This window comes from Lepidothrix coronata, unplaced genomic scaffold (genome assembly GCF_001604755.1).
Source record: "Lepidothrix coronata isolate B3197 unplaced genomic scaffold, Lepidothrix_coronata-1.0 Scaffold11, whole genome shotgun sequence".
Taxonomy (NCBI): domain Eukaryota; kingdom Metazoa; phylum Chordata; class Aves; order Passeriformes; family Pipridae; genus Lepidothrix; species Lepidothrix coronata.
The window spans coordinates 5,708,203-5,731,433 of record NW_016690191.1 but is presented as its reverse complement, the minus strand read 5'-3'; the positions used below and the strand labels follow the sequence as shown (position 1 = coordinate 5,731,433).

General features: G+C 42.5%; 1 protein-coding gene across 1 annotated transcript in view; it reads right to left on the bottom strand.

Moving 5' to 3' along the window:
* Nucleotides 1-9,451: 9,451 nt before the first annotated feature.
* The window catches only part of ABHD17C (abhydrolase domain containing 17C), a 28,927-nt gene continuing 15,147 nt past the window's right edge, over nucleotides 9,452-23,231 (bottom strand). Inside the window, exons 2-3 of the mRNA XM_017805156.1 lie at nucleotides 13,654-13,833; nucleotides 9,452-10,965 (exon numbers count right to left, since the gene is read on the bottom strand). Coding sequence (XP_017660645.1) covers nucleotides 10,746-10,965; nucleotides 13,654-13,833 — 400 coding nt within the window. The 3' untranslated portion in view covers nucleotides 9,452-10,745. The remainder of the gene's footprint in view (nucleotides 10,966-13,653; nucleotides 13,834-23,231) is intronic.

The window sequence follows — 23,231 nt, the reverse complement described above, 5'->3', positions numbered from 1 at the left end:
AAGGTCTTCCCCAGCTACGAGCCCCGGGGGCTGCGGGCTCCTCGCCGAGCTCCCAGGGGTGATGGGGAGCGGCCTCGGGGGGTCTGTGCAGACCCACAGAGCACTCAGCTGTGCTTAACAGCCCCGTGCAAAGCGTGTTTCTGAGTGCCAGCTGCCTTCCCAAGGGCTGAGGGGGCTCTAGCCCCAGACCCCGAAGTGCTTACCGGAGCTTGGCATGCCTCGGCCCTTCTTGAGGGGCAGCTGACACCTCTGGCACCTTCCCGTGGGGGTGTTTTGCCCTGTGCTGTCCTGTGTCTGGCAGATCTATGGACAACACTGTAACCCAGCAGCTGCAAAAGCTCCCCTGACAGTGGGTGAGCAGAGAGGTATCTGCCACTTCACCTCCCATCATCTTCCAAATCAACCTGTAGTCAGTCTGCAGTGAGAGGAAAAGGCTTAGAAGATGCTCTGACAAGACACAGCCTCAGAGAAAACCATATGCTTTTAACCCCCTGGCCTGGGGCTGCCTTCCTGGCTTTGCAGGCTCCAGTCTCAAAGAACATGGCACTGTCAGTCACATCATCACACCTCTCACATCTCTCACTGACCATCACACGCTGGTTTGTTTTCCATGTACCAGAACACCACATTTTTTTATAGGCTCTAAAATACAGCACAACTGAGCTTCTGAGTGGCACATAAATACAGGTCCCTGCTTTACTGCAGCCACTGCCTTCTCTCTCCCAGAGTTGTAATCCCTCATCTCCACTCCACAACACAACATCCAGAGAGGACAAGCTGGAACTGGGCAGGCAACTGTGCCAGCCACTGCTCCTGCCCAAGGCCAAAGCCAAAGAAGTGCAGAGCCACAGGTGCTGTCGGTCTCTGAGACATTTGTGTGCCATCATCTGGTCAAACTGTTCCAATCTGTCACCTCTGAAATTTATTCTGGTGCAGGATTTCTTCTGACAGAGGGCACAAAGAGACTATAGTCATGTTAATAAGGAGCAAGTGCTGTCAGACAAAATATAGGAACAGACTGGAAGCAGGAGGGTGGGTGTGGGGCACAGCCATGCCCCACGCTCCAGACAGCAGCTCTGAAGAGGGAGCAGCACTCACTTATGCTAAACAAAACCCATCCACTCTCTTACACCTGGTCCTGGGACCCAGAGAATTGCTGAATCTGAAGATAAGCATCCAGCCCAGAGAAACAAATCCCGATAACACTCCCTTGTTTCAGTACTCCATAAATACTGGGAAACGTTAGAGCTGCCACCTTTGCTACCGGCTGTTCATCTGTCATTTAGTGCTGGCACTTCTATTCCTGTCTCAAATAGCTTTTGTCATTTTCCTTCCAAAAAAGCAGCATTAGTCAGCGTTGTGCCTCCTCCTTATCTGAATATGACACATATGAATGCAGGTCATGGGAAAGCAGAGCTGCTACCAGAAATAGTAATTTTTTTTGAGAAAGATTTATCTACTGGTGGAAATTTCAGGCAATACGAGACATATAGGAGTATTTTGTCTTAAAACACACTAAATTCTCTGAATTCAATGGTTCTAGAAGTTCAAAATTTGAGGTGGAAGAGGACCTGAACCTCTATTTCACACCTGCTAGGGCCCTAGAAACCTCATACATTGCTATTTAAAATATTTACTTCATGCAAAAGATTTCACGGGCTTGCAATCTAAATAAAAGGCAACAATGATTAATCTAACGCAGTAATAGTGGAGGTAAATATAAGCCAGGCTTCGGTTAATGCTAAGCTTTTTGCAGGCCTCATGGAACAATCAACAAAGCCAAAGTCACTCCTGCTTACCTGGGACTTTTCCCTGAACAAGAAACCAAAATTTTTGAGGTGTGAGCGCTGTTTACATAATTCAAAACTGTTTTTCCTCTGTAGCCTCAGAATCCACAGAAATAGACTGGGTTGATTCTTTTTCTGAAAGAACTACTCTCAGGTGAATGATTTCAGTGCCATTTCACCCCACATTAAGTTTTCACTGGCCTGAGGAAGAAAATTGCAGACTAAATGAGACTGGATGTATTACCCTGTTTCCTAAAGATTCCTATCTCTTTTTAAGATAAACACAGAAGCACCCATTACTATCTGTAGGTTGGTGCTCGAGAGGTAAACTCTTTTCCTTTCACTCTTTTCCAAATTTCATTTTCCACATTGATTTCTGTTTTGCAGCAGCACTGTGTTGAAGCTTATACCACAGCACTCCATTACAGGATGCATCCACAGCATGAGAACATTCCTGAACATCCTCACACCTGCAAGTGAGAAATCATGACTAATACTCACTGCCTCCAACACACGCCCAGTGTAACTCTTCCTCACAAAAATAACCAACCCAACCCCTCCTCCGAGTGCTATAGTGAGTTATAAACTGTAGTTCACCTTTCTAACAAAAAAACCGGATCATTTTCTGTAACGGGCTGCCAGGAACAAGACAACCTCGACTGTCCTGTGTCTTGGCACGTTGCAATGACTGTGATGCTCTGCCTACAAACACAGCTGTAACGTTCAATAACAAATATCGATGGCTGAGAACCTTCATGTTAAGGCAAGGGCAGAGAACTAAGCTGCTCTGAATGAGTCGCCTGACGGAATCGACTCCCAAGGCACAGACACCCCCGCCCAGGGATTCAGCTCTCGCACAGGAATGCGGGGAGGTTCCTTCTCTGAAAGCGGTTTTCCCGGGCACTCCAGGGAGGATGGTTCCTCCTCTGTAAGCGATTTTTTCCCGGGCACACTCCCTCGCTGGGCAGTTTCCTGTTTCCTCCTTACTGCTCCGAGAAAGGAAGGAGAAGCGGAGGCAGCATCCCCTGAGCAACACCCCGTTCCCACGGAGCAGAGAACTGGAGGCGCCGCAGGATGAACTCCGGCCGTGGGGGGGGTGGGGCTGGTGCGCTCAGCGCCAGCTCAGCCACCAAACCTGCGTGCCCGGAGCCCCCCACGGACACGGACACGGACACGGGCCCCGCTCTCCCGCGGGGCGAACACGACCTGTCCCTGCAGAGCCGCGGCCGGGCGGGAGGCGGCGCCCCTGCACAGCCGCTGCCCGCGGGCCGGGAACACCTCCCGCAGCCCGGCAGGATCCCGCCCTCCTATCGCCCCTCCTGCCCAGGGATGAGCACCTCGCGTCCTGCCTTTTGCTCAGCCCGAGCGCCGAGTGCGCCTCCTGGCACAGACCAGACCACTGGGTTGCATCCAGTGATGGCCGGCCCTGCGATTCCGCTCAGACAGCACCAGAAAGAGATACCAAACCCACATCTCCTCCTTGTGTACCTACCACTTTGCTCCTCTTCGGGCTTTAACGGCGTTTTCCTTGGTTTAATCATTTGCTTCTTGAGCAGAGAGAAGGCCTTGGACTGCTGAGCTTCAAACAGCACTCCCATGTTCCCGAGGAGCCGGAGCACCCTGTGCAGCAGGAACGGCTTCACCTTGTGCTGGGCCACCTTGAGGGGGCTGATACGAAGTTTGGGAAGGTTGACTTCTCGATCACAGTTATGAAACCGAAAGAGATTCCAGGCCAAGCTAGGTCTAAAGATATCCATTAAAATGTATCTGGAGAGTTTAAGGAGCATATCACAGGACAACTGCTTTTCTTGTGGCTTCTGGTTCAGGTTCTGACTAAGCAAACTTTTCCTTCCATGGTAACTCAGGAGAGAGCTGCTTCTGAAGGAGCTGGAGGGTTTGTAAGAGGCCATGGTCCCAGAAAGGTTTTTCTTACTGTGCAACAGTCTTCTGTAATCCATATCCCACAAAGAACTATTGGGATTCAAGTCATGTTCTGAAATAATCATAAATACAGTAAAACCTATTAAACATAAAAAGCAAAGAATCCCAGGCAGTTTGTTTCCTCAAAATATATGCATATCTATATATCTATATATCTGCATTTATGGATGTTCTGCTGCAGCCCTGGATACAGTGAGGGTCACTGCACTACTTTGACAAACACTGAATGTTTCAACAGGCCAAATCAATAGATTTGAAATACTTCTGTTTATAGGTACTATAACATAACAATGATCATCTGCAATTTTTAATTTAAACTATTGTTTTCTGTAATGCTCAGGAAAACTATCTCAGTTATTCATACATACACGCCAGAGTATACAGATTCCTAAAAAAACCCTCATCACCAAAAGAGTACGTACTACTCCATATAAATTTTGCTGGAAAACGTTAAGAAAAATAATGATTCTTAATAAAGACTGTAAAAACCTTTTTCATAGTTGCCTAAGAAAGGTAACTTTTACACTCCCACTGAGCCATTTGCATTTTGGGTCCAGCCCCAGGCTCCAGCACAGTCTAACTTTCTAACAGATATAGATATCTAACAGATAAAAGCTCAGTTTTGCTTTCTAGGTGCCCTCTCTGGTCTCTGCCTGCTGATTAAAGCCAATATCTCAGTGTAACAAGGTTAAGCTGTAGCTGCTCAAAGGCCACAGTAGCTTCATCCTGCTGTAAGAAGGTACTGATAAGGGAGAATTGTCACTCTCTGAAGCACAAACTTTCTTCTAAGGCAGTGCCCCTACCCACCTCTCCTTTCTCCAGGCTGAGCCCAAAGGTTCAATTTACACTCTGAGAATTAATCAATAAAACAATTACATGCAATATAAGTAGGTTGGGACTTCATGATAAGTAGGGCTGCAAACACACAAGAAAGCTCCGATAATTAAAAGGGACAAGGAACCCAAAACTCAATGGCATGTTGCCATTCAACATGCTGAATGTTTTAGTGTAACAGCATCCTGCTAAAGGCTGGAGGTCATGTCCTGGGAGCCCTGGAATGTTCCTGCAGCCTTTCCTTTCATTTCCAAGCAGAGAACAGGATTTTTAAGACTGTTCTTCTATTTCCGACAGGGGCATCCCAGCCCAGCATGTTTGACAAGCTTCAGGTTTGTTGATTTTTGTTTGATTTAAGATTAAAGTTGTGACTTAGGGTCCAAGGGATTGCTTGCATATTGTATTAGTTAAGTATTAACTAAGTATTAGTTAAGTATTCTACTATTATGTTGGAATTTCACATATCAAAATGCCCATTTATGGCTGTAATTCATCCCTGAATTTAATCCAAATGCTCTGGCTGGACAGACCGGATCATCCCTGAAATATAACATTGCATTACTTAGAAACTGTAAAATATGACTGGTGGGACTAGATGGCAGCGGGTAACTCGGGAACACGTCATAACAAAAGCAGCATTTTGCACCTTTATGGCATCTTTCATTCAGAGCAATCGACAGGCATTGCAAGAGCCCTTTTCATAAGACCCCTGACAGATCAATGAGCTCTTCCGTTTAGTTTGGCGATGGGCTGATGTGGAAGGAGGTGAACTGCTTGTGTGACATCCCTGGGAGGAATTCCCAAGGAGAGTGGAAAGAGGACCCAGCTCCAGGAGGACCCCAGTAAAGTGGAGTCCACATTACCCATCCTCCTGGGCAGACGTGTTGGAGGGCTGATGGTTCATGCAGAGGAAGCTGGCAGGCACCGCTGCCATCCCACTGGTGCTGGTCTGAGCCAAAGGGAAACGGTCTGGGGGCAGATCCAAAGCATTCCTAAGTGCACCTAATGGCACCGCTGCAGCCGAGTGACTTGGAATGTAAGCAATGTTAAATCTTTAAGCAGGTCTGCAAAGCTTCCAGAGCAAACTGCTTTGCAAAACGTTATTTAGAATAAACCAAACTTTGGATCGATGTCCTGTCTTCAGAGGCAGCCCTTAAACTAAAAAAGGCCTAAGAGACTAAAGGAAAAAATAAATGAAGGACCCACTGCTTGCAGTCACCTCCAAAGCCACAGTCAAACCGAGCCACCTATGTTTGTCCTGAAGTCAAAGTGGGATCCAGAGGTGTGTTGTGTCCTTTCCGCTGGTTCTCCAGACAAAGAAAGGGTCAGTTCCAGCAGCCCTGCGCCTTCTCCTCTCCCGGAGCAGCCACAGCCCGGGCAGCCCGAGCTGGCAGCCGGGCCCCAGCCCCGAGGAAGGTTCTGCCCCTGGGGCTGCAGCACCGCCTCCCCCGGCAGCACCGCCCGTCCCCGGGTCGTCACTCACCGTGTCTGCTCGTCGCCTGAGCCCCGGGCCGGGCGCCCATCACCATCACCATGATCACCAGGAGCAGCAGCAGCCGGGCGGCCCTGGAGCTCCTCGGGGGTGTCCCGCAGAGCCCCCTCCCAGCCCGGCGCCCCCCGCCCGCCCTCGTACCTGGCGGCATGGCCGCGGCCACCCCGGGCAGCCCCGCGGGGAGGGACGGAGCGCAGCCCGGCTGCCCCTCGGCACGGAGACAGGCGGACGGAGGCTGGATTTCCCCGGAGGGATTCCCCCGCCGGACACAAGGGTCGGTTCTGTCCCGAGCCGCCGCTGGCACGGCCCAGGGGAGCGGGGATGCTCCGGCCTCCGCGAGCGAGGGAAGTGCAGCTCCGTCCCAGGCGGAGCGGGAGAAGCGAACACAGCCGCGCTCAGCAGCGCCCAGGTACAGCCAGCCCGGAATTCTACTTTGGAAAGCGACGTGCTGCGCTCGCAGCCCCGCACCGCCGGGCCCTAAGGAAAGCAGAGCACCTTTACCCGTACAGAAAACAGCAGGCAATTTATAACTGACATACTAATGGTGTATGGATCTTCTTGGGGGTTCTTTTCTTTTTTTTAAAGATAGCAGGCATGTCTCCCTAACACTTTCTGCTGACTTAGCTTAGTTACTGCAGAAACCCAGCTTCAAAACCAGACATCGACAGAGGCAGAGTCAAAGGAGCAGTGCTTCCTCTCCCACTGCAAGGACCAGCTCCTGCTTTTTACTGTTGTGGCAAAGTTATGAGACCCAAATTCAACCTCTCACTTTGAAATTCACACCCATCTGATCTAAGAACTACCACTGGACTTGGAAAGCAATACAGGCTCCACAGGTAGTTTCTGTGCCTGACCTCATTCTCAACAGCAGAGTGCCCACCATCAAAGAGGCCCCTTACCCTTACCCAGCGCTGGAGTACAAGTGACTGCATTTGCCACACAAGAAATTTCAGAGCTGAAATAGCTGGAGAACTCCACAAAAAAGGATATAGAGAAATAAGTTAAATGGGCTTAAACCAGATCATCAGTTTGCATTCACGAGAACAGACCTAAGGGAGAAAACATTTTCCAAATGAGAACTATCAAGGTTTACGGCTGAACGAATAACCAGAGGAAGCAGGTACATTGGGTCTCTATTTCTATGTTTAGCACCATTTAGAAAAAGCAAATACAATACAGAGTTTATAGAAGATGTGTACAATGCCAAGCATAAATACAGGTTTGGGTATTTAGAGCTAAAGGGCCAGTGCCCCGAGCAGAGCACAAGTTACAGGAATGACATGGAAGAACGAGGAACAAAAACGCGGCAGAGGCAACACAGGTAACAGGCCTCCATGTGAGTACAAGTTAAATTTATAACAGTTACATAAATTTTAAAAGGATACATATCAGACTCCTTGGAAAATGCCACCTTTGAAGTTGTAACAAATATTCTTCTCTGGCTTTTTCAAAGTGCAAGCGTTAGACAACTACTGATAGTAAACAGATGTCCCAGACCTTACCTTCCTGCGAACAAGCCACACCTCATCAGTGGCTGTACTACATGAACACAAATGGTCAGTCACACAGGAAAAATGGACAGAGCATCCCCATCAACAATAAAATGTTAGTGATCGCTCACACCCTTGGAAGACCCGTTGCATAATTTATCCAGGCACACAGAGCCATTTTTACAGTGACACCTTGATAGCTCTAAAATATGCATAACAAGTTCTTGTAAAGGCCCATATTATACATTTAAATGACAGAGTGTTAGCAGTTTGCTGGAACAGACTATTTTTTTTTTTAGCCCAAAATTTGTTTTTCATAACCTCACATTATCTCCTCTCCCATCATTTAAAAACTCTGTTCTAACCCTTTTTTCTTTAAAAAAAAATGAAGACCTGAAATCCACTGTCACGGATTAACTGCAGCTTCATGACTTGGCCACATTTATTCAACTAATAGTTCTAAGGTTGACCAGTAGTGTTCTGAAATGCCTGAAAGTGATGCTTTGATACAAGTTTACAATATAAAGCAGCTCACTATCAGGATTTATTTTGTGTATAGCGTATGTCAGAAAATTATAAAAAAATCAGAATTAATTGAACAACTATTGGATGAGAACCAGGCTACAAGGAATATTATTTAAGGGACCAAACAGGTAAACAAATCACTGAATTAAAATAGTGGTAAGAAGATCCATACCAGTGGATCAATGATAGGTCATTAACATTTTAATTAAGAGCAAAACATCTGTGTTACTTAAATGCAGATTAACTTCACAAAGCAAAACAGACAATGCAGAAACCAGATTAGCGAGGCACCTCTGAGAATTAGTTAAGCAGGAATTCAGGCAAATAAAAGATAGTCCAAGTGGAAATTCATGTTCATCCAGAACACTGTGAACTCAGGCTGCTTGTGCAGAGACCACAGGACACATACAATAATGCTGAATTCGGATCTGGGGCTCTCATTAACAGAGGAATACTGACAAAATGCAAAGCAACTGCAAAGACAAGTCACAAAATGACTGCAGGTGTTGAAAAAGTAGTAATCAAAGAAATCAATTTATAGGGAAAAGGTTAAACGTACAAGTTTGTATTAAATAAAAGGGTAGCTATAAGGGGTCATAAGGACAAGAAACATTGCAGGCTAAAGTTTCAGAGCAACACAAAGTTCAACCTGGGTATGAAAAAAACCAGTGCCCAATTAGGCAAAAATCCCCCAAGTCACTACATTGACAGGCTGACTCAAAGTTACCTTGACTACCTGTACCACAGACAGCAGCTTTGTCTCCCAGGGCTGTAGTCTCAGGAAGCACGCACTGAAAAAAAACCCACTGTGGATTTATGAAAGTACAATAAATATGATATAAAATCAAACATGTATCTGAACATTTATTTAAAATACAGGAGGGAAGTGGTGAGCTTGAGGTGATGAATAGGCAAAACTTGCCAGTTTTGGTTGGAAGAGTCACCAAGACAACAGCTAGGGGCCCTGCTGCCTGGGACATTTAAAACTCCCCAACTAGACAACACAGATGCACAAATCCAGAGCCTAAGGACCCAGATGGTGTGGAGCTGGATGCATGTCCTCATTTCCCTCCACTGTAAGTGAAAATACCAGTTTTTCTCCTTTTGCAGAAATAGGGCCAAGGCAATAATCAAAGACAATACACGCTTGCAGTGCTGAAAATTAACTGCAGGCCTATTATAAGGATTCATAACAACTGTGTTCAAACATTTCTTCCAGGCAACAAATCATGATTTTTCATTACTTAAAACCAGCTGAACACCATTTAAACATAATCTCTTTTACAACTGATTTACATACCCAGGTTGCTCTATCAAGAAATCTGTATTTATACTTCCCTTGTGTATGAAAACTATGCACCAAATAAGATTCAAAACTTGAGCAAGCTCTAATCCATGCATCCTTTATTCCATTACAATCACTGTGTTGCATTGCAGCAACAGGACACGAACTGCAATCAATCGCGATCAATTTATACAACAATCTGAGGCTTACAGTACATTTAAGGCCTTTAAATTTGGAAAAATTAGACCTATGCTAGCAGTGTAACAATTTTTAAGTGTTTTGCATTTCTGATGCATAATCTGTGCGATTCCAGTGTCAAAGAATCAAATTACTTCTAAACTAAAAAGATCAGCTCAATGAAAATTTAGTTACATAATTCATCAAAACATAAATGTGTAAATTTTTTTTTTTTTTGTCCTGGAAACTTTATAAAACTTTAATAGCAAAATAATATAGGGATAAAAACATATTTTAACAAAATGTATTCAATCATATACAAACCAGAATTTTGCAGTTTATTGTAACTAGACTTAAATTAAAACTACCAATTAAGAATCTATGCACAATGTAAATTCAAATATGTACAGTACTTTTAAAAAGTCTACAGGAATGCTTTACAGAAGGAAATGTCTGTTATGGCTATTATTCAGACAATCTGAATATTAAAATGAGTTTTCTAATAGTAAATTTACACACTTATTTTTAAACAAAAGCAATTTTGTCCCTAGATCCTTTAAGAATATTCCAGTTATGCTTATACAAGTAATGGAGAGGTCGTTACAGAGTTTAGCCCCATATAGTAGTTTGTTTATTTTCAGGTAAAAGTATATTTAAATAATTTACTTGGGAAGATCAGTAAGTTAACAAAAGAACACTAGAAGGGAGGAGGGGGAACTTCATCACAATAACTTTCCAGTTACAATACCACAGCTAGAAACTTCACAGAGAAAGTACTCCCTTAGATTGAACCCATGATTGTTCAGAACAAGCTGTAGCTCATAACAGTTGTGTTCTCCACACTGAGAACACTGGGGGAAAAAGTCTTTGTAGGACAGAATTATAAATGATCTGAAGTGAGACAGAGAAAACTGATCTTCGATTAATACAGCACTAGGTAAAAAGTGTCCCCATAAGCAGCTAGGATTCCCACTTCCTTCAGGGCAACGAAGCTAAAAATTGTTGGAATTACAGTAGTTGACCATATTTGTGTGCATTAGTAGAATCATTTCCAGATATAAAAGACAAATTTCATCAGATGTTTGATTAGAACACCCTCAAGGCAGGGCATTTCTTCATAGTATAAAGCTATTACAGCTATCCAGTTAAAGCATGTGCAAAACCAGGTAATTTCTTCCGTTCACAGTAACTGAGGTAAAATCAGGTAGGCTTCTTCAGGAGTTGGGGAGTTCGTGAGATATGAACTGTTTTAGTCTCTCTAAGTACTGTGCATAAAGCTCTATGTCATTATGCCCAGCCCCTTCCACCCAGAGGGGCTCTACGGCTCGCGGACACCGCTCGTACATGGCCAGGCCGTGCGAGAAATCGATCACCTCGTCTTCGGTACCGTGGATGACCAGCACAGGAGAGGTCACTTTAGAGATCTTGTCAATGCTGGGGGAAGGAAAAGGAAACACAGCTCAGTTCGGGGCTTTAAGTTTCATATTATTAAATGATTGATACATCCAGTTACCACTGCATGTTTTCAAATGGCTGCAAATCGTTGGAGTTGTGCAAAACTGATATGGGACAAGGCTCATTCCCAAAATACACGTGTAAACAGGAGCCTGCACTGCCATCACCACCATCCCACCAGTGCTACCAACACGAAGTTTGAATGGGCAGCATGCAAATAAGGTTTGGCACCAAAAAGCCCCCACCAAAACAGAGGGTGTATCTATTACAAAAAACACTGTGAGGCAAGTGAGATTCCATGGGACATGCTGCAAATGTGGACTCTTCATATTACACATTATCACTGTCCAATTTAACAGCTTAGGACCTAATTAACTACATTCCAGTCATAAGATTTCATTTTAAAAAAACAAACAAACAAAGCCTTGGCTCATGAGGCTTGAACCTCTTCTTTGAACCCCCAAATTAGGCAGATTCAGCTAAAGTGGGTGGAAAAATGAATATTGGTAATATTTGATTTGACAGAAGGACAAGTCTACTTCTTTATCCTACCTAATAAAAGGTGTTTGGATTTTCCTGTTCCTGAAGAACATGGAGGCATCCAATTCTGGCAGGACTGTTGATTTTACAACACGATCAAGACTGCTTAAAATTATTTAAAAATTACAGATGCCAGCATATGCTGACTTAAAAACAGGTTCAGAGAAGCTTTATGAAACTATAAAGTTACCTAAAACCTAAGATGTAAACTGAAGCACTAAGCGTCACGCATACAAACCTCAGCATTCAGTATTCTAGAGAACCGTCATTGGTATTCCAGTAAACATCTGAGTGTAAACACATTTCTGCCTGTCTCAATACTTCTCAAAAAAAAAATAAAAAAGCAGGATTCAAGTAATTTAAGGTGCTATTTAAAATGTAGCCTATTTCGCTTTTCCTGTCTGGAACTTGAGTTGTGTGCAATCATGCTGCATACAGGAAAAAATTCCAACATAAGAGAGGCCTCAGAATAACGCAGATTTTAGTTTTCCCCATAATTTTCATCCCCAAATTAATATCATAGCTAAATGTAAATTGCAAATATTTTATATTCAACATGCTATATAAACTGAAGTTTTAAGCCCATGGAAAAGGTCTATCCCGAAGTTCCACAATGTGACAGATGTATCAGCTACATACAGCTACAGAGATATTTATGCATAATTTTCATGGCTAGATACTAAGTTCTCAATTGTAAGAAACCCCTTTCACTTCAGTATTCAGATAATGAAACTATTTTTTTTCACATATATTCACAGACCATTAAGCCAGATAATATTTGTATTTTGCAGAAAATTGGAAGGCGTCCCATTGCCAACTCAGCGACTCATAAAGCAGTATTTAAACTGCACATTACCCTTACTTAGTATTCTCAGCCACACGACTCTGCAGCTAGAAAAATCTACAGAGACCAAACTCTCACAGAGTCCCAACATAAAATGCACATAATAGCAATTCACTGTAGGTGCACACAGAACTATTTTGCTTCCCACCGTGAAGACAGACAGTTGAGCTGCACACATTCATAAAGTGCACTGCTGTTTATTTTCACTGCTCCCAGTACCAGGGAAGTCAGACTGACGGCAATGAAAAGCTCAGTAGGGCAAGAACAAAATACTCAAGTGCTACAGTACATCTGTTGTCACTGTTTCCCCTTCCACTTTTTCTTTTTAAAACTGTTATTTGATTTGGCTGGTAACAGCTAATCACTGTTACTTCTGTAATCAGAGCTATTTTTAAGGCTTTGTTTTTTCCTGCTCCTGCAGCAGCATTTGTAAATATTGGATTTCAGGTTTAAGGATGATGAATGAGTTGGAGTATAAGTGCTTCAAATTGTGTCTGCACCTCCAACAATTTAATTACTTAATTAATAACCTGTTTGGAAGAATTCTAAACATGGGGACTGGACATGGACACTGTGAGAGCCACTATGACTTGGTCACCATTCCCTCCAGCTCTTCTGGCTAGAGATTTGTACCTACGGCCTCCTCCACCTTCTAATTTTGATCTGTTGTAACCAAGATAAAACAAACATAAGAAATGCTATAAATATCCCTTACTAGACTTATTGCAAGCATGACCTGAAGCAAAGCCAAGTATTGCACAAGACTTCAGTGTCTGTTTTGTCTTCTCCCTTCCATGGACCACCAAGGTTTTTATCTGTGCCTCCCCTCCTCGCCCCCAGGTCTATATGCCCTGCTACAGAGAGACTAGATTCCCCTCTCATATTCTCCCATAATTTAAACTGAGTTCTTAAAGATTCCTGGAATATCTGCTGTTCTCAGGACCTCTACTATTCCCAAATATTTGGATACTCTAATTTAGGTCTGCTGCAATTGCTTTTCCAATGAAGCATCACGCTATAAAAGCAACTGTTTTATCCTAAAACCAGTTGTATATAGTTTTCTGTATGTAAAATATTCAAGAGCTTCTTAAAACAATCTCAAAATCTTCCAAAACAGGGACATCGACTTACTTTGCTTTGGTCACAAACATCGGGATCTTACACGACCCCCAGCAGGGAGCAACAAATGCAAGTCTTGGTATCTATTTGCATACTAGTCCCTTTTAAACACCTAAAGAGCATGCTGAGTATAGAACAACCATCTTTGCAGCATTTATACGTACCTTGGAAAAGCATCAAAGCAATAGGTTTTCCTAGTGTCAGGAAAAGCTACCCGTAATCCAGACATCAAGGGAGAATGAAGGATTACTGCTGCACACTCGTACCGAGATGCCAGGTCTACTGTAGGGACAGTACCAATACTCTGACCGTACAGGATGATGTTCTCAGGACTAACACCATACCTGTAGAGAAAAGAAAGATCCCTTTGAAAAAAAGAAAAAAAAAAAAAGCCAAAACACAACACATTTCACATCACAGAAGCAAAAACCAAACCAAAGAAACTAAAATTAGGAGCATCCCCCCTTTCCTCCGTAGCCTTTAAAATCTGTTTCTAGGAGACATGAACTTATACATCTAAATTTTAAAGCAGTCCATTAAAGTAAATAATCAAAATATTACAAAGGTTAAAGAGAACTGTCCTCAAAGAAGGAATGTCAATTTGTTCCTTAATCTTCACCTTCTTTATCAACAGCTCTTGTTTTTCACTCCACAGCACAGCAAATCAGACCTTCCCCCTATCCAGAGTCACTCTCAGGAATTTCAGCTGGATATCCAAGGTGCTAAAGACCTTTTCCACCATTAAACACGATAGTTACTCCTCTGCCCACCTTTCCTTCCATGCAGTTGGAACAAAAAGTCAAAACTGCCTTGTTAGTGTAGTTGAAGACAGCAAAGACAGGTCTGTTAATTTTTCCAATTTCTGATTAGTATAAGTTATTCCTCATTTTTCTTTTCCAGTTTAAAATGTGTCAAGTTTATTTTGTAACTACAAAGATACATCACTCCATAAAATCCAGGGTTCACAGGGAGTCTTGGATGGCTCCCTGATATTCCTGTTTAGTCTGTAATACTGTCCTAGCCTGTGTGCTGTTTCATACTGCAAAAAAACTTGAGGATGAGACTAAGTTTTCACTTGAAGTATGCAAAATAGACAGGAATTTGGAAGGGGCACAGGAGGAGGTGACAGTGGATAGGAAGAAGTGAAGAGCATTTGGCCACCACAACTTGTTAGAAAAGCTGCAAATCAAAGCTGTTACTCAATTATAAAATATTTACCCAGAAGATTTTTATCTGTAACTCCACTTCCTACTGCAAGCTGTATAAAGAATAATCAAGTGCAGAAGAGAATGCATTTCTAGGAGAAAATAAATTTGTGCAGAACATGTCTTTTTGCCTGTCTACACTGTCAACAGTCCTGCTGTCACTGACAATTAAAATCAAACCCTACAGTTTAGGCCATACCCCCTTTGTCTCTAGAAGGTTTCGATTTCCTTGCAAAGCTGTTTGCAAGGTGTATGGTCAGGCCTGGAGAGTACTCAGCTTTCAAGCATGAAATGGTTGATTTAGTATGTGCAGAAGAGAAAAATTACAATGGAAGAATAACCAATTAATAATTAAAATTACAATTACAATAGAAGAATAATCCAGTACTAATCATGCAATTACAGGCTGTCAAGATTGCCTCGTTTTATGATGAAGTATAACTAGACTGGATTGTAGCCTCTGTGAAACTGAATTTTTCTTAGTATTTCTATACTGTTGAGCATAAGGGTGCTTTTGGCATCTACCATAATATGAATAAGCAACTGTATAAAAATATCTCCCTGGAGTAAAATTTTATCCTCTTGGTAACCAAGCAGCAGCTCACACTGGTGGTCTATCACCACAGACACGGCCTGATGTTCTTAAAGAGATCTTGTGAAGCTCTTCTAGCAGATTTATTTCCCCTCCCTTAGTGTCAGATATAGTCCAGCACACAGAGGAGCACAGTTGACTCAGTTATCAGATCTTGGAGCAAAGTCTTGTCCTCACAGGCTTCGTTCCCTGTGCTGGGTGGGGAGGGCTGCAGGCATGCAGCTCCGAAGGCAGCACAGGCATCCAATCTGCTGATGGACCAGCTGTTACATCGTATTAAAAACAGGCAGAAATGCATCAACATCAGGGAATACAAGAAAACAGGACTGAAACAAGATCTTCTGCATGGCACTTCAGTGGAGATGGAATGATATATTAATGCTGGTAGGTTTTGCAATACCATCTGAACTCCAGGGCCGTGACAAGCATGAAGTTCCCTTTCTAAAAGGTTTACACTACAAGCAGAATATGGAAACAGATGTTTGAATGGGAATCACAGGGTAACAGGACAGCATAGGGTGGCAAGAGAATTCAACACATACAATTGCCTAAGTATAGCAATTTTCTTCAACATTCATCTGCTTTGGATTCACTCCTTTTGATGTTATTTTGTTTGAAAAATCTCAGTTTCTTAGTATGCCAGTTAAAGTCAGATACAGTCTACAGAATCATTAAAAAACCCAGAGATCTCTAAACTTAAAGTAGCCCTTCATCATTAAATAAATGCTACAACTATTCAGTATCTAACTCCATAGAAAGTCAACGTGACAACTTTGACAAATGAAATAATCATAAAAGGACACTGAGTTAGCGCACTCTTAGCCTACCATTACATAAATGTCTTTTCTATTTTTGTATTCCTACTGACTGACAACTAAAAGAATCTCTGGGACTGTTTTATTTAAGGACAGGCTAACTTTCCAAGATAGACAAGTTACTGTAACAGATTTATCTTTTTAAGCCCTTCACCATTAGGCCATCAATCAACAAGTGAGACACTAAGCTTACTGCAAACATCAGCAGAAACAGCTACAAGTAAAATTTATTTATCGCGAGGCCAAAGGACACAGGACAACTCATGAGGGCCATGAATAATTGACCTGTGCAAGGTCCTCAGAGCTGAGGGCCATGGCTTGGCTCCACGATCCTCTGTGTCCTCCCAAACGCTGCCCAGCCGGTGACTCAGCAAGCACCGCTCAGCTGGGGTACAAACCGACCTGGGGATTTTATCTTTAAAATACAACATGCTTAAAGCAAAGGCTGGGTCCCTCCCTCGCTCTCTGCAAACTTCCTTGTGGTATTAGATCCTTGCACAACAGGAACAGGGATACAGAAAGTGAAAGAGAAGAGAGGAAGAGCAGACATGGGTGAGAAGGCAGACACGAAAGGATAACTGAGCGACAGAGAAAAATGGAAAGAATGTGACAGAAAAAAAGCAAAAGATACTCTGGAAAAAGAGGAATCTGGTTACAATCTGCCCGCCTATTAAGGAAGAAAGTCTTTCCACCAGCTAAACAGCAGCTCCTAAAAATAACTTCCTTGAAACACACAAGCTTTGGTCTCTGTGGAAACAGAGCTCCATCCGACGGAGCGGGAGAGTCAAGTTAAATTTCTGGATATGCTCGGGCACTTCTCCTGTGGAGCCCATCGGAGAGTTCTAAACAAGCAGGGCAACACTGCAACATGGAAACCAGCCTTCAGCACAGCCAAAGAGGAAAATAACTCAGTTACCGTGGGCACATGCAAAACACCAATTTGAAAACGGGAAAAAAAAAAGAATTAGAAAAGATAGGCATGCTTTTTTTCCCAGAGGGAACTCCATTACTGAGAACTGCAGCTACTGCTACATAAATGATGCAATCGCTTCTGCTCCCCCTTACCCACAAACACTTATCAGGTGGCAAAGCTCAAAGCTCTCCAGCCTATTCCACTCTCAGTAACCCATGAGTATGTTGTGTGGCTTACAGATTGCATTTATGTGTGTAGAAAAAAAACCAAACCAGCAACCTTCACAAGCAGTACAGCTGTCTGTACCTACAACTTCAGGCCAGGTCTAGGAAAGGCCCCAACACACTCTACAGTTAACAGTCATAGTAGTTATTTTCCAGCCCCCCATGTTACTGCCTCAATTTAAACAAATTAGGTTTACCAGCAGTTCTGGTCTCCCCATGCCAGCATGAACTACGTGCACCAAAGCTGGTTATTAAGAATCCACACCCCAGACTCTTTACTTACTCCTGCACAGAGTAATAAGAGACCTCAGTCACGCCAGCAGTCAGCGGGACAGAGGAGACTGGGAATATTGCTGACAGGGAGTAAAGCAAAGGAGGATGGGACACAATTACTTGTAGTTCATCTGCTCGGCCATATGGCTGTGGTTTGGGCCATGTCCCTCCTCAGCTTCCTCACACAACATGGATAATGGCATCAACTGCCACTGCACAGTACTTAATGTTTTCTGGCTGACAGCACTATGTACAAACTATGTATTATCATAAAGCATCTTTAATTATAAGCATAAGATACCAAATCCCTCCTCCCCCCCAGGGCTTCAGCTTCGAGCGATACAGATGGAAAGTTTACCACTGCTATTTTTACTCTCTCCTTACTCAGTTGAGAGTGCCAGTGGAATGCTGCTGTGGGACTACAGACATGTCACACAGCTGAAGCCCTGCAATGCTCACGGCCAAAGCTACAGCATCTGTGCCAATCCTCAAAGGTGCCAAATACATATTCAGTAATGAGGCCAGTTCTTTTTTCAGGCTTACTGAATCCAGGAAGTTAACCACACCTTACATTTTCAGTTTGAATTCTTATGGTTCTTGCCGTCCCATTATCCCTTACCTGAACTGGAAAGCATATAGAGCAGCATGGATATAGCAACAGCAATAAATTAGTTTTCAAGATCAGCCACAGAAACTATCCAGGCAGAGCATTTTGATGGCACAAAACCCATTCCATAATGCTGTTGAGACCTGCTGTTTAACTGCTACTAAACTAAGGCATTGAGTGATGGTCAAGCTCTTCCTTACAACACAGTCCATAAATATACAAGGCCAGGAAAATGAGGTAACCAGCTCCTGCATTCCTGCAAGGGGACTGAGTTTGAAACTGGGCACTCCCCTCTCCAGCAGAACACCAATGAAATCATTCATTTCAAAGACAAAGAAAATACAGCACACACCAAGAATGACACCAATCATGTCACATTTGGAGGAAATAGTGACTTCTAGAGTACCTTTGCTAGAACACACGTCCTCAGTTCTTCATAACCTATTCAAGTCTGCTTGTCTGTTTATACAAAACCATTTGTTACAACATACTGTTTATCCCCTTTTCAAAATGCATTATCTCCAAATTTAATAATCCAGAGGAATTTAGATTGCTTTTCAAGAAACACAGATAGGTTCTTCTCCATCATCATGATACACTTCCGTAAAATATCCATGTACATTTTCAGAAATAAGTGGCAATTTAATCCGCTATGAATCTAAAAATCTAATTTTGGGGATAGAAAGAAAAACAAAAATCCTCAATTAAGGAAAAGTCACGCATGCAGATTGTGTACCTTGAGCATGACTTTATGTTGTGAGCCTTTTATGTTAAAATAAATCAACACTAGCAGTTCAGCCAATAAAGATTATTGCAAGAAATTTACTGTATCAGAACAAAACACTGAATTTTGCATTGTGCTTCAGCAAGTACCACTCCAGCATGTCAGCCAGAATACCATAGAAATTACAGCAGATTTGCAGCCTAAATGCCAACATTAAATTGAGAGGAAGGCATTAGATTAAGGATTTTTGGAGTTAACTATAACAACAACTGTCAAATGAGAAAAATCAAATTTCAAGATTCACAGGAAACCCTGGCACACAGCTAGAGTCTCTGTGCCAGTTTCTCCAGTTTCCCTGAATTCACACAAACATAGGTCTAAAATTCCTCAGTTTTACTGACACTGACTCTTTAAATTATGAGATGCCTTCCTCCTCCTCTACCTCCTTCCTGTCCAAGTCTACAAGTACTATGAGATTCCACTTCAGGTACACCACACTTTATCTTTGATTTCCCATTTTCATGTGTAAGAGCCAAAATGATTTGTACAGTATTCTGTCTTATGAAGCTGCAAAAAAAAGAGACAGATTTTTTTGGCATATATCCCAGCACACTGTCATAGGAGCAGACAAGCAATTCCACAAATGTGTTCACACTCAAAATAATTTAAATGGCTGCCAGAGAAATTTAATCAAGGAATCTGCCACATCAGAGAGCCATTTGGTTATGCTATGGAGAAACCCCAGTGCCAACCAGTATAGGCTAACTAATGCTGGAGTTACAGAATGAACCTATGACTCTTCAAAATGCCCTCTTAAGGGCTATTTTCTAAATTATCAGCAAATATTACACTATTACAGGCTTGCTGGATTTTGTGACTGGAGCACTAATCCAGTGATGTACCATCTCTTCATATAAATAAAAGGATCAAGTGGAAGCAACTTTTAGGCACTCCTTAGGATGATCCTTTGCAGTACAGTAACTTAATTATACCAAAGCATGAATCACTTCAACTGGTTCTTGATTACTGTCTTGTGACTATCAATGATCTGTTATCAAATATTGAGAACTGTGCTCAAAGTTCAACCAAGTCCTAACAAGGCTATTGAATATCACTGGTGAGCTCAAGCAACCATGACAGAAGCAGGTGATCTACACACTGCTGAGCAGTGGAGCCACCCTCTGCAAGTTTGCCCTGAACAACCAGGTAAATGATATTTCACAGCATTCCCTAGTACAGACTGTAATGAGATTACATTTTAAATTAACTGATTTATGCTAATCTGCACTGAGTAGCTTTGGGGTGACAGCTGGATATCTTTTTTTTTATATATATAAAATACAAATAATACTGGTCCGTCTAAAAAAATTGCTCCTTTTTCAAATACAGCCTTAAACTACCTTGTGTTCATCCACCTCAAACATAGGCTCCTGAGGATGTCACGTGTCAAAGTGGGAAACACCTTCTCTAACTCAAGTAAAACTGCTCAGGACTCAGAGGAAAACCAAGTGCTCTTGAACAGTAAATCCACTTCCCTTCTTTTTTGCCCCCCCTGCTTTATCATTATGAGGAAGTTCCTTTTCCCTCTTCAGCACCCATTTTGTTGGAGGACTTCATACCACACCACAGCAGCACTTCCAAGTGCTTATCTTGCACCACACATTTTTGAGCCAGCTTACCACCACTGTACCACCAGCCCAGAGCAGCAACCTGCAGGTACAGATCTAGTCTGGTCTCTCTTCTGTCATTCATAAACCAGGCTCTAGCACCACAACTAGTTACAGTTAATGATCTCACAGCAGAGATTTTTTTTAACAACTGCAATCAAACTGCATCTATCCATTCTAAATTTTCAAGCATTTTTCAGAAATAGGAGTCAAAAGTGAAGTGAAACGTAAGAGCATTAGAAAAATTAACAGATAGCACACACCATCAGCCAGGAAAGAAAACCTCTGCAAACTTGTGTTCTGGAAGAAATCTCTTCCAAGCTACCTGAACAGTAACAAACTGTTGTGATACAAAAGGCAGAATGGGCAGAAAATTGGCAATCTGTGCTTGCAGATCTCTTTGGTATGTTTTTAAGGAGCTAAAAAGTAAAATCCATTTGTTTTCTCTCGTACTGTATTTATAACACAACTTTTCACCACCACAATAACCCAGGATACTCATTTTGGTGTTTGGTTTATGATAGATTGCTCATTTGTCTACCACATGAAGTATCAGTTTCATGTATAAACAATAAACAGATTTGGAACAGTTGCTTCTGCCTGACTGAGGGTTTGTTGGGGTTTTTTTTGTTTGGTTGTTTGGGTTTTTTTTTTCCCTAGATAGCAGGGAATGAGGAAACAGTTTTCATTAAACGTGCATTGAAATTTAAGCAGGAACTTGTGCCATGGGCATGATGATGTAATAGAACAGAGTGACTTTTCCTCTACAATAATTAATTCTTTCATATCAAGTCAAAGTTAGCAAGAAGGCCAATGACAAGCAAAAAAGACTCTTGTAAAACATCCAGTAAAATGATGTGGCTGAGCCATTGGTTTGAACACCTACCTTTACCATTCTGCTACTTTATGACAAAAGGCAAATAACACTCCAATACTCAGTGCACTCAGAGGGAGTGAGCACCTTCCTAAACTCCCAACATTTAGAGGGGGTTATTTATTTTATTTCTCTAATCACAGCAGCAAATACAAACCAAACCCACTGTAAGTTGAAATACAAGAACCTAGTAGCAGTGGAAATTGGAGCTATGTATATATACATATATATATATATATATATATATTCAAGCATAATTCCTATTGCCCCCAACTTTCTTTGCTTTTGCAACCTTAAAAATCAGCTGGAGTTCTGCAGCCAGCACTGGCATGAGATAATAGCTTTGAACATGCATGGAAGCTCTCCACTCTTCATAGTTTCCTGCTTTCTTTGAGCAATCCTGATTCACACCATTTAGTCTCAAGACACAACGGGTAGATGGCATAATAAAATGTATCTTTCACTCCAGTTATTTTAAAAATAGAGCACTGGAGTTCACTTTAACGAAGTATTTTGCATTCAATTAAGATGCTCTGTAGCAAATAAACCTGGAATACAGAGGACAGGAAACCTTTACTGGTCACTGAGAACTATCTTTCATGACCAAAGCATCAATAATTCACAAAAACTCAGTCAGCTATATTCTATTATATACTCTTTACTGTAACTGCTGTACAAAACCTATATAGTCAGTCTCTGAGGTACATTCAAATAAGCTGAGACAGCAGAGAAAATTCAGTTACTTTCACAGAGAAGGTCAGTCTATAGTATCTTCTGAAGTGAGGAATTCATTATCTTCACCTCCAGCTTCTATCTCATCTCAATCCTCCAGGAGTACTTTTACTTCAACTGCACACAGCACCTATGCTCTATAACACAGAAGAACTAAGACCAGATGAGTGTGCTCCTCCTGAACACTTAATGTGACATTAAAACTGCAACCATCCTTTTACTGTTGCAAAAAGCCTGCACTTTCACTTTGGGCATCCTACACTCAAAAGCTGAAAAATGAGTAAACCACTCCCTAGAACTGTACTTCTAATAAGGGTTGTTATGAAGAACAAGAAAGATCTGATGCTATACATCTACCTAAACACATTACGTTTTAATAGAGACTTGAGTTAAAACAAGTATATGTCAACTAACACAGAAACTGATTCCCTAGGAGACATTAAGAAAACCTGAGCGCAAATATTAACGCTGGTTATGCATTCCCACAAGTTTTGTGCTTTCATAGCTGTTTCTTAGATTTCAGCTACTTCCAAACTGGAGAGCCTTGCCTTATATCCCAGGCTGAAAATTCACAGTGAGCCAATGCATTTTGGCTCACCTCCCAAGCCCATCACATAACCCCCTCACCGGCCCTGGCTCAGCACTGGGAAACTGAGGGTTTACAAGCCTGGAGGAAGCAATCGTGCTGCTCTCCAACACTTCTCAAAGCATTTTTGTTTAGAAGCACTGTATTATTCTTTCAGTACTCCCATCTGAAGCACCTCTGACACCTCAGTCTCGAGCATTGCTCTTGCCTTGACTCCTCACATCAAACACCAACTTTCTGCTGTATTCCCCTTACCCCCACACACCTACAGCACCACACTGGAGGTGAAGGCCACCCTGCTGTGGCACTAATTGCCACGAGCTGCACCTATGCCAGACTTAAGCCTCTGACTCATGAGCTGGGATTACTTATCCAAGGAGTGCAGCAACTTTTGACCAGAGCTGCTGCCTCCACCCACCTCTGACACTTCTACCCTTCCACCAGGTACAGCTCAGCTGCCACAAAGCAGGGAATAACCGCTGAAGTGCACAAACCACAACAGTCAAGATGAAAAGAAATGGCGCCAGTTA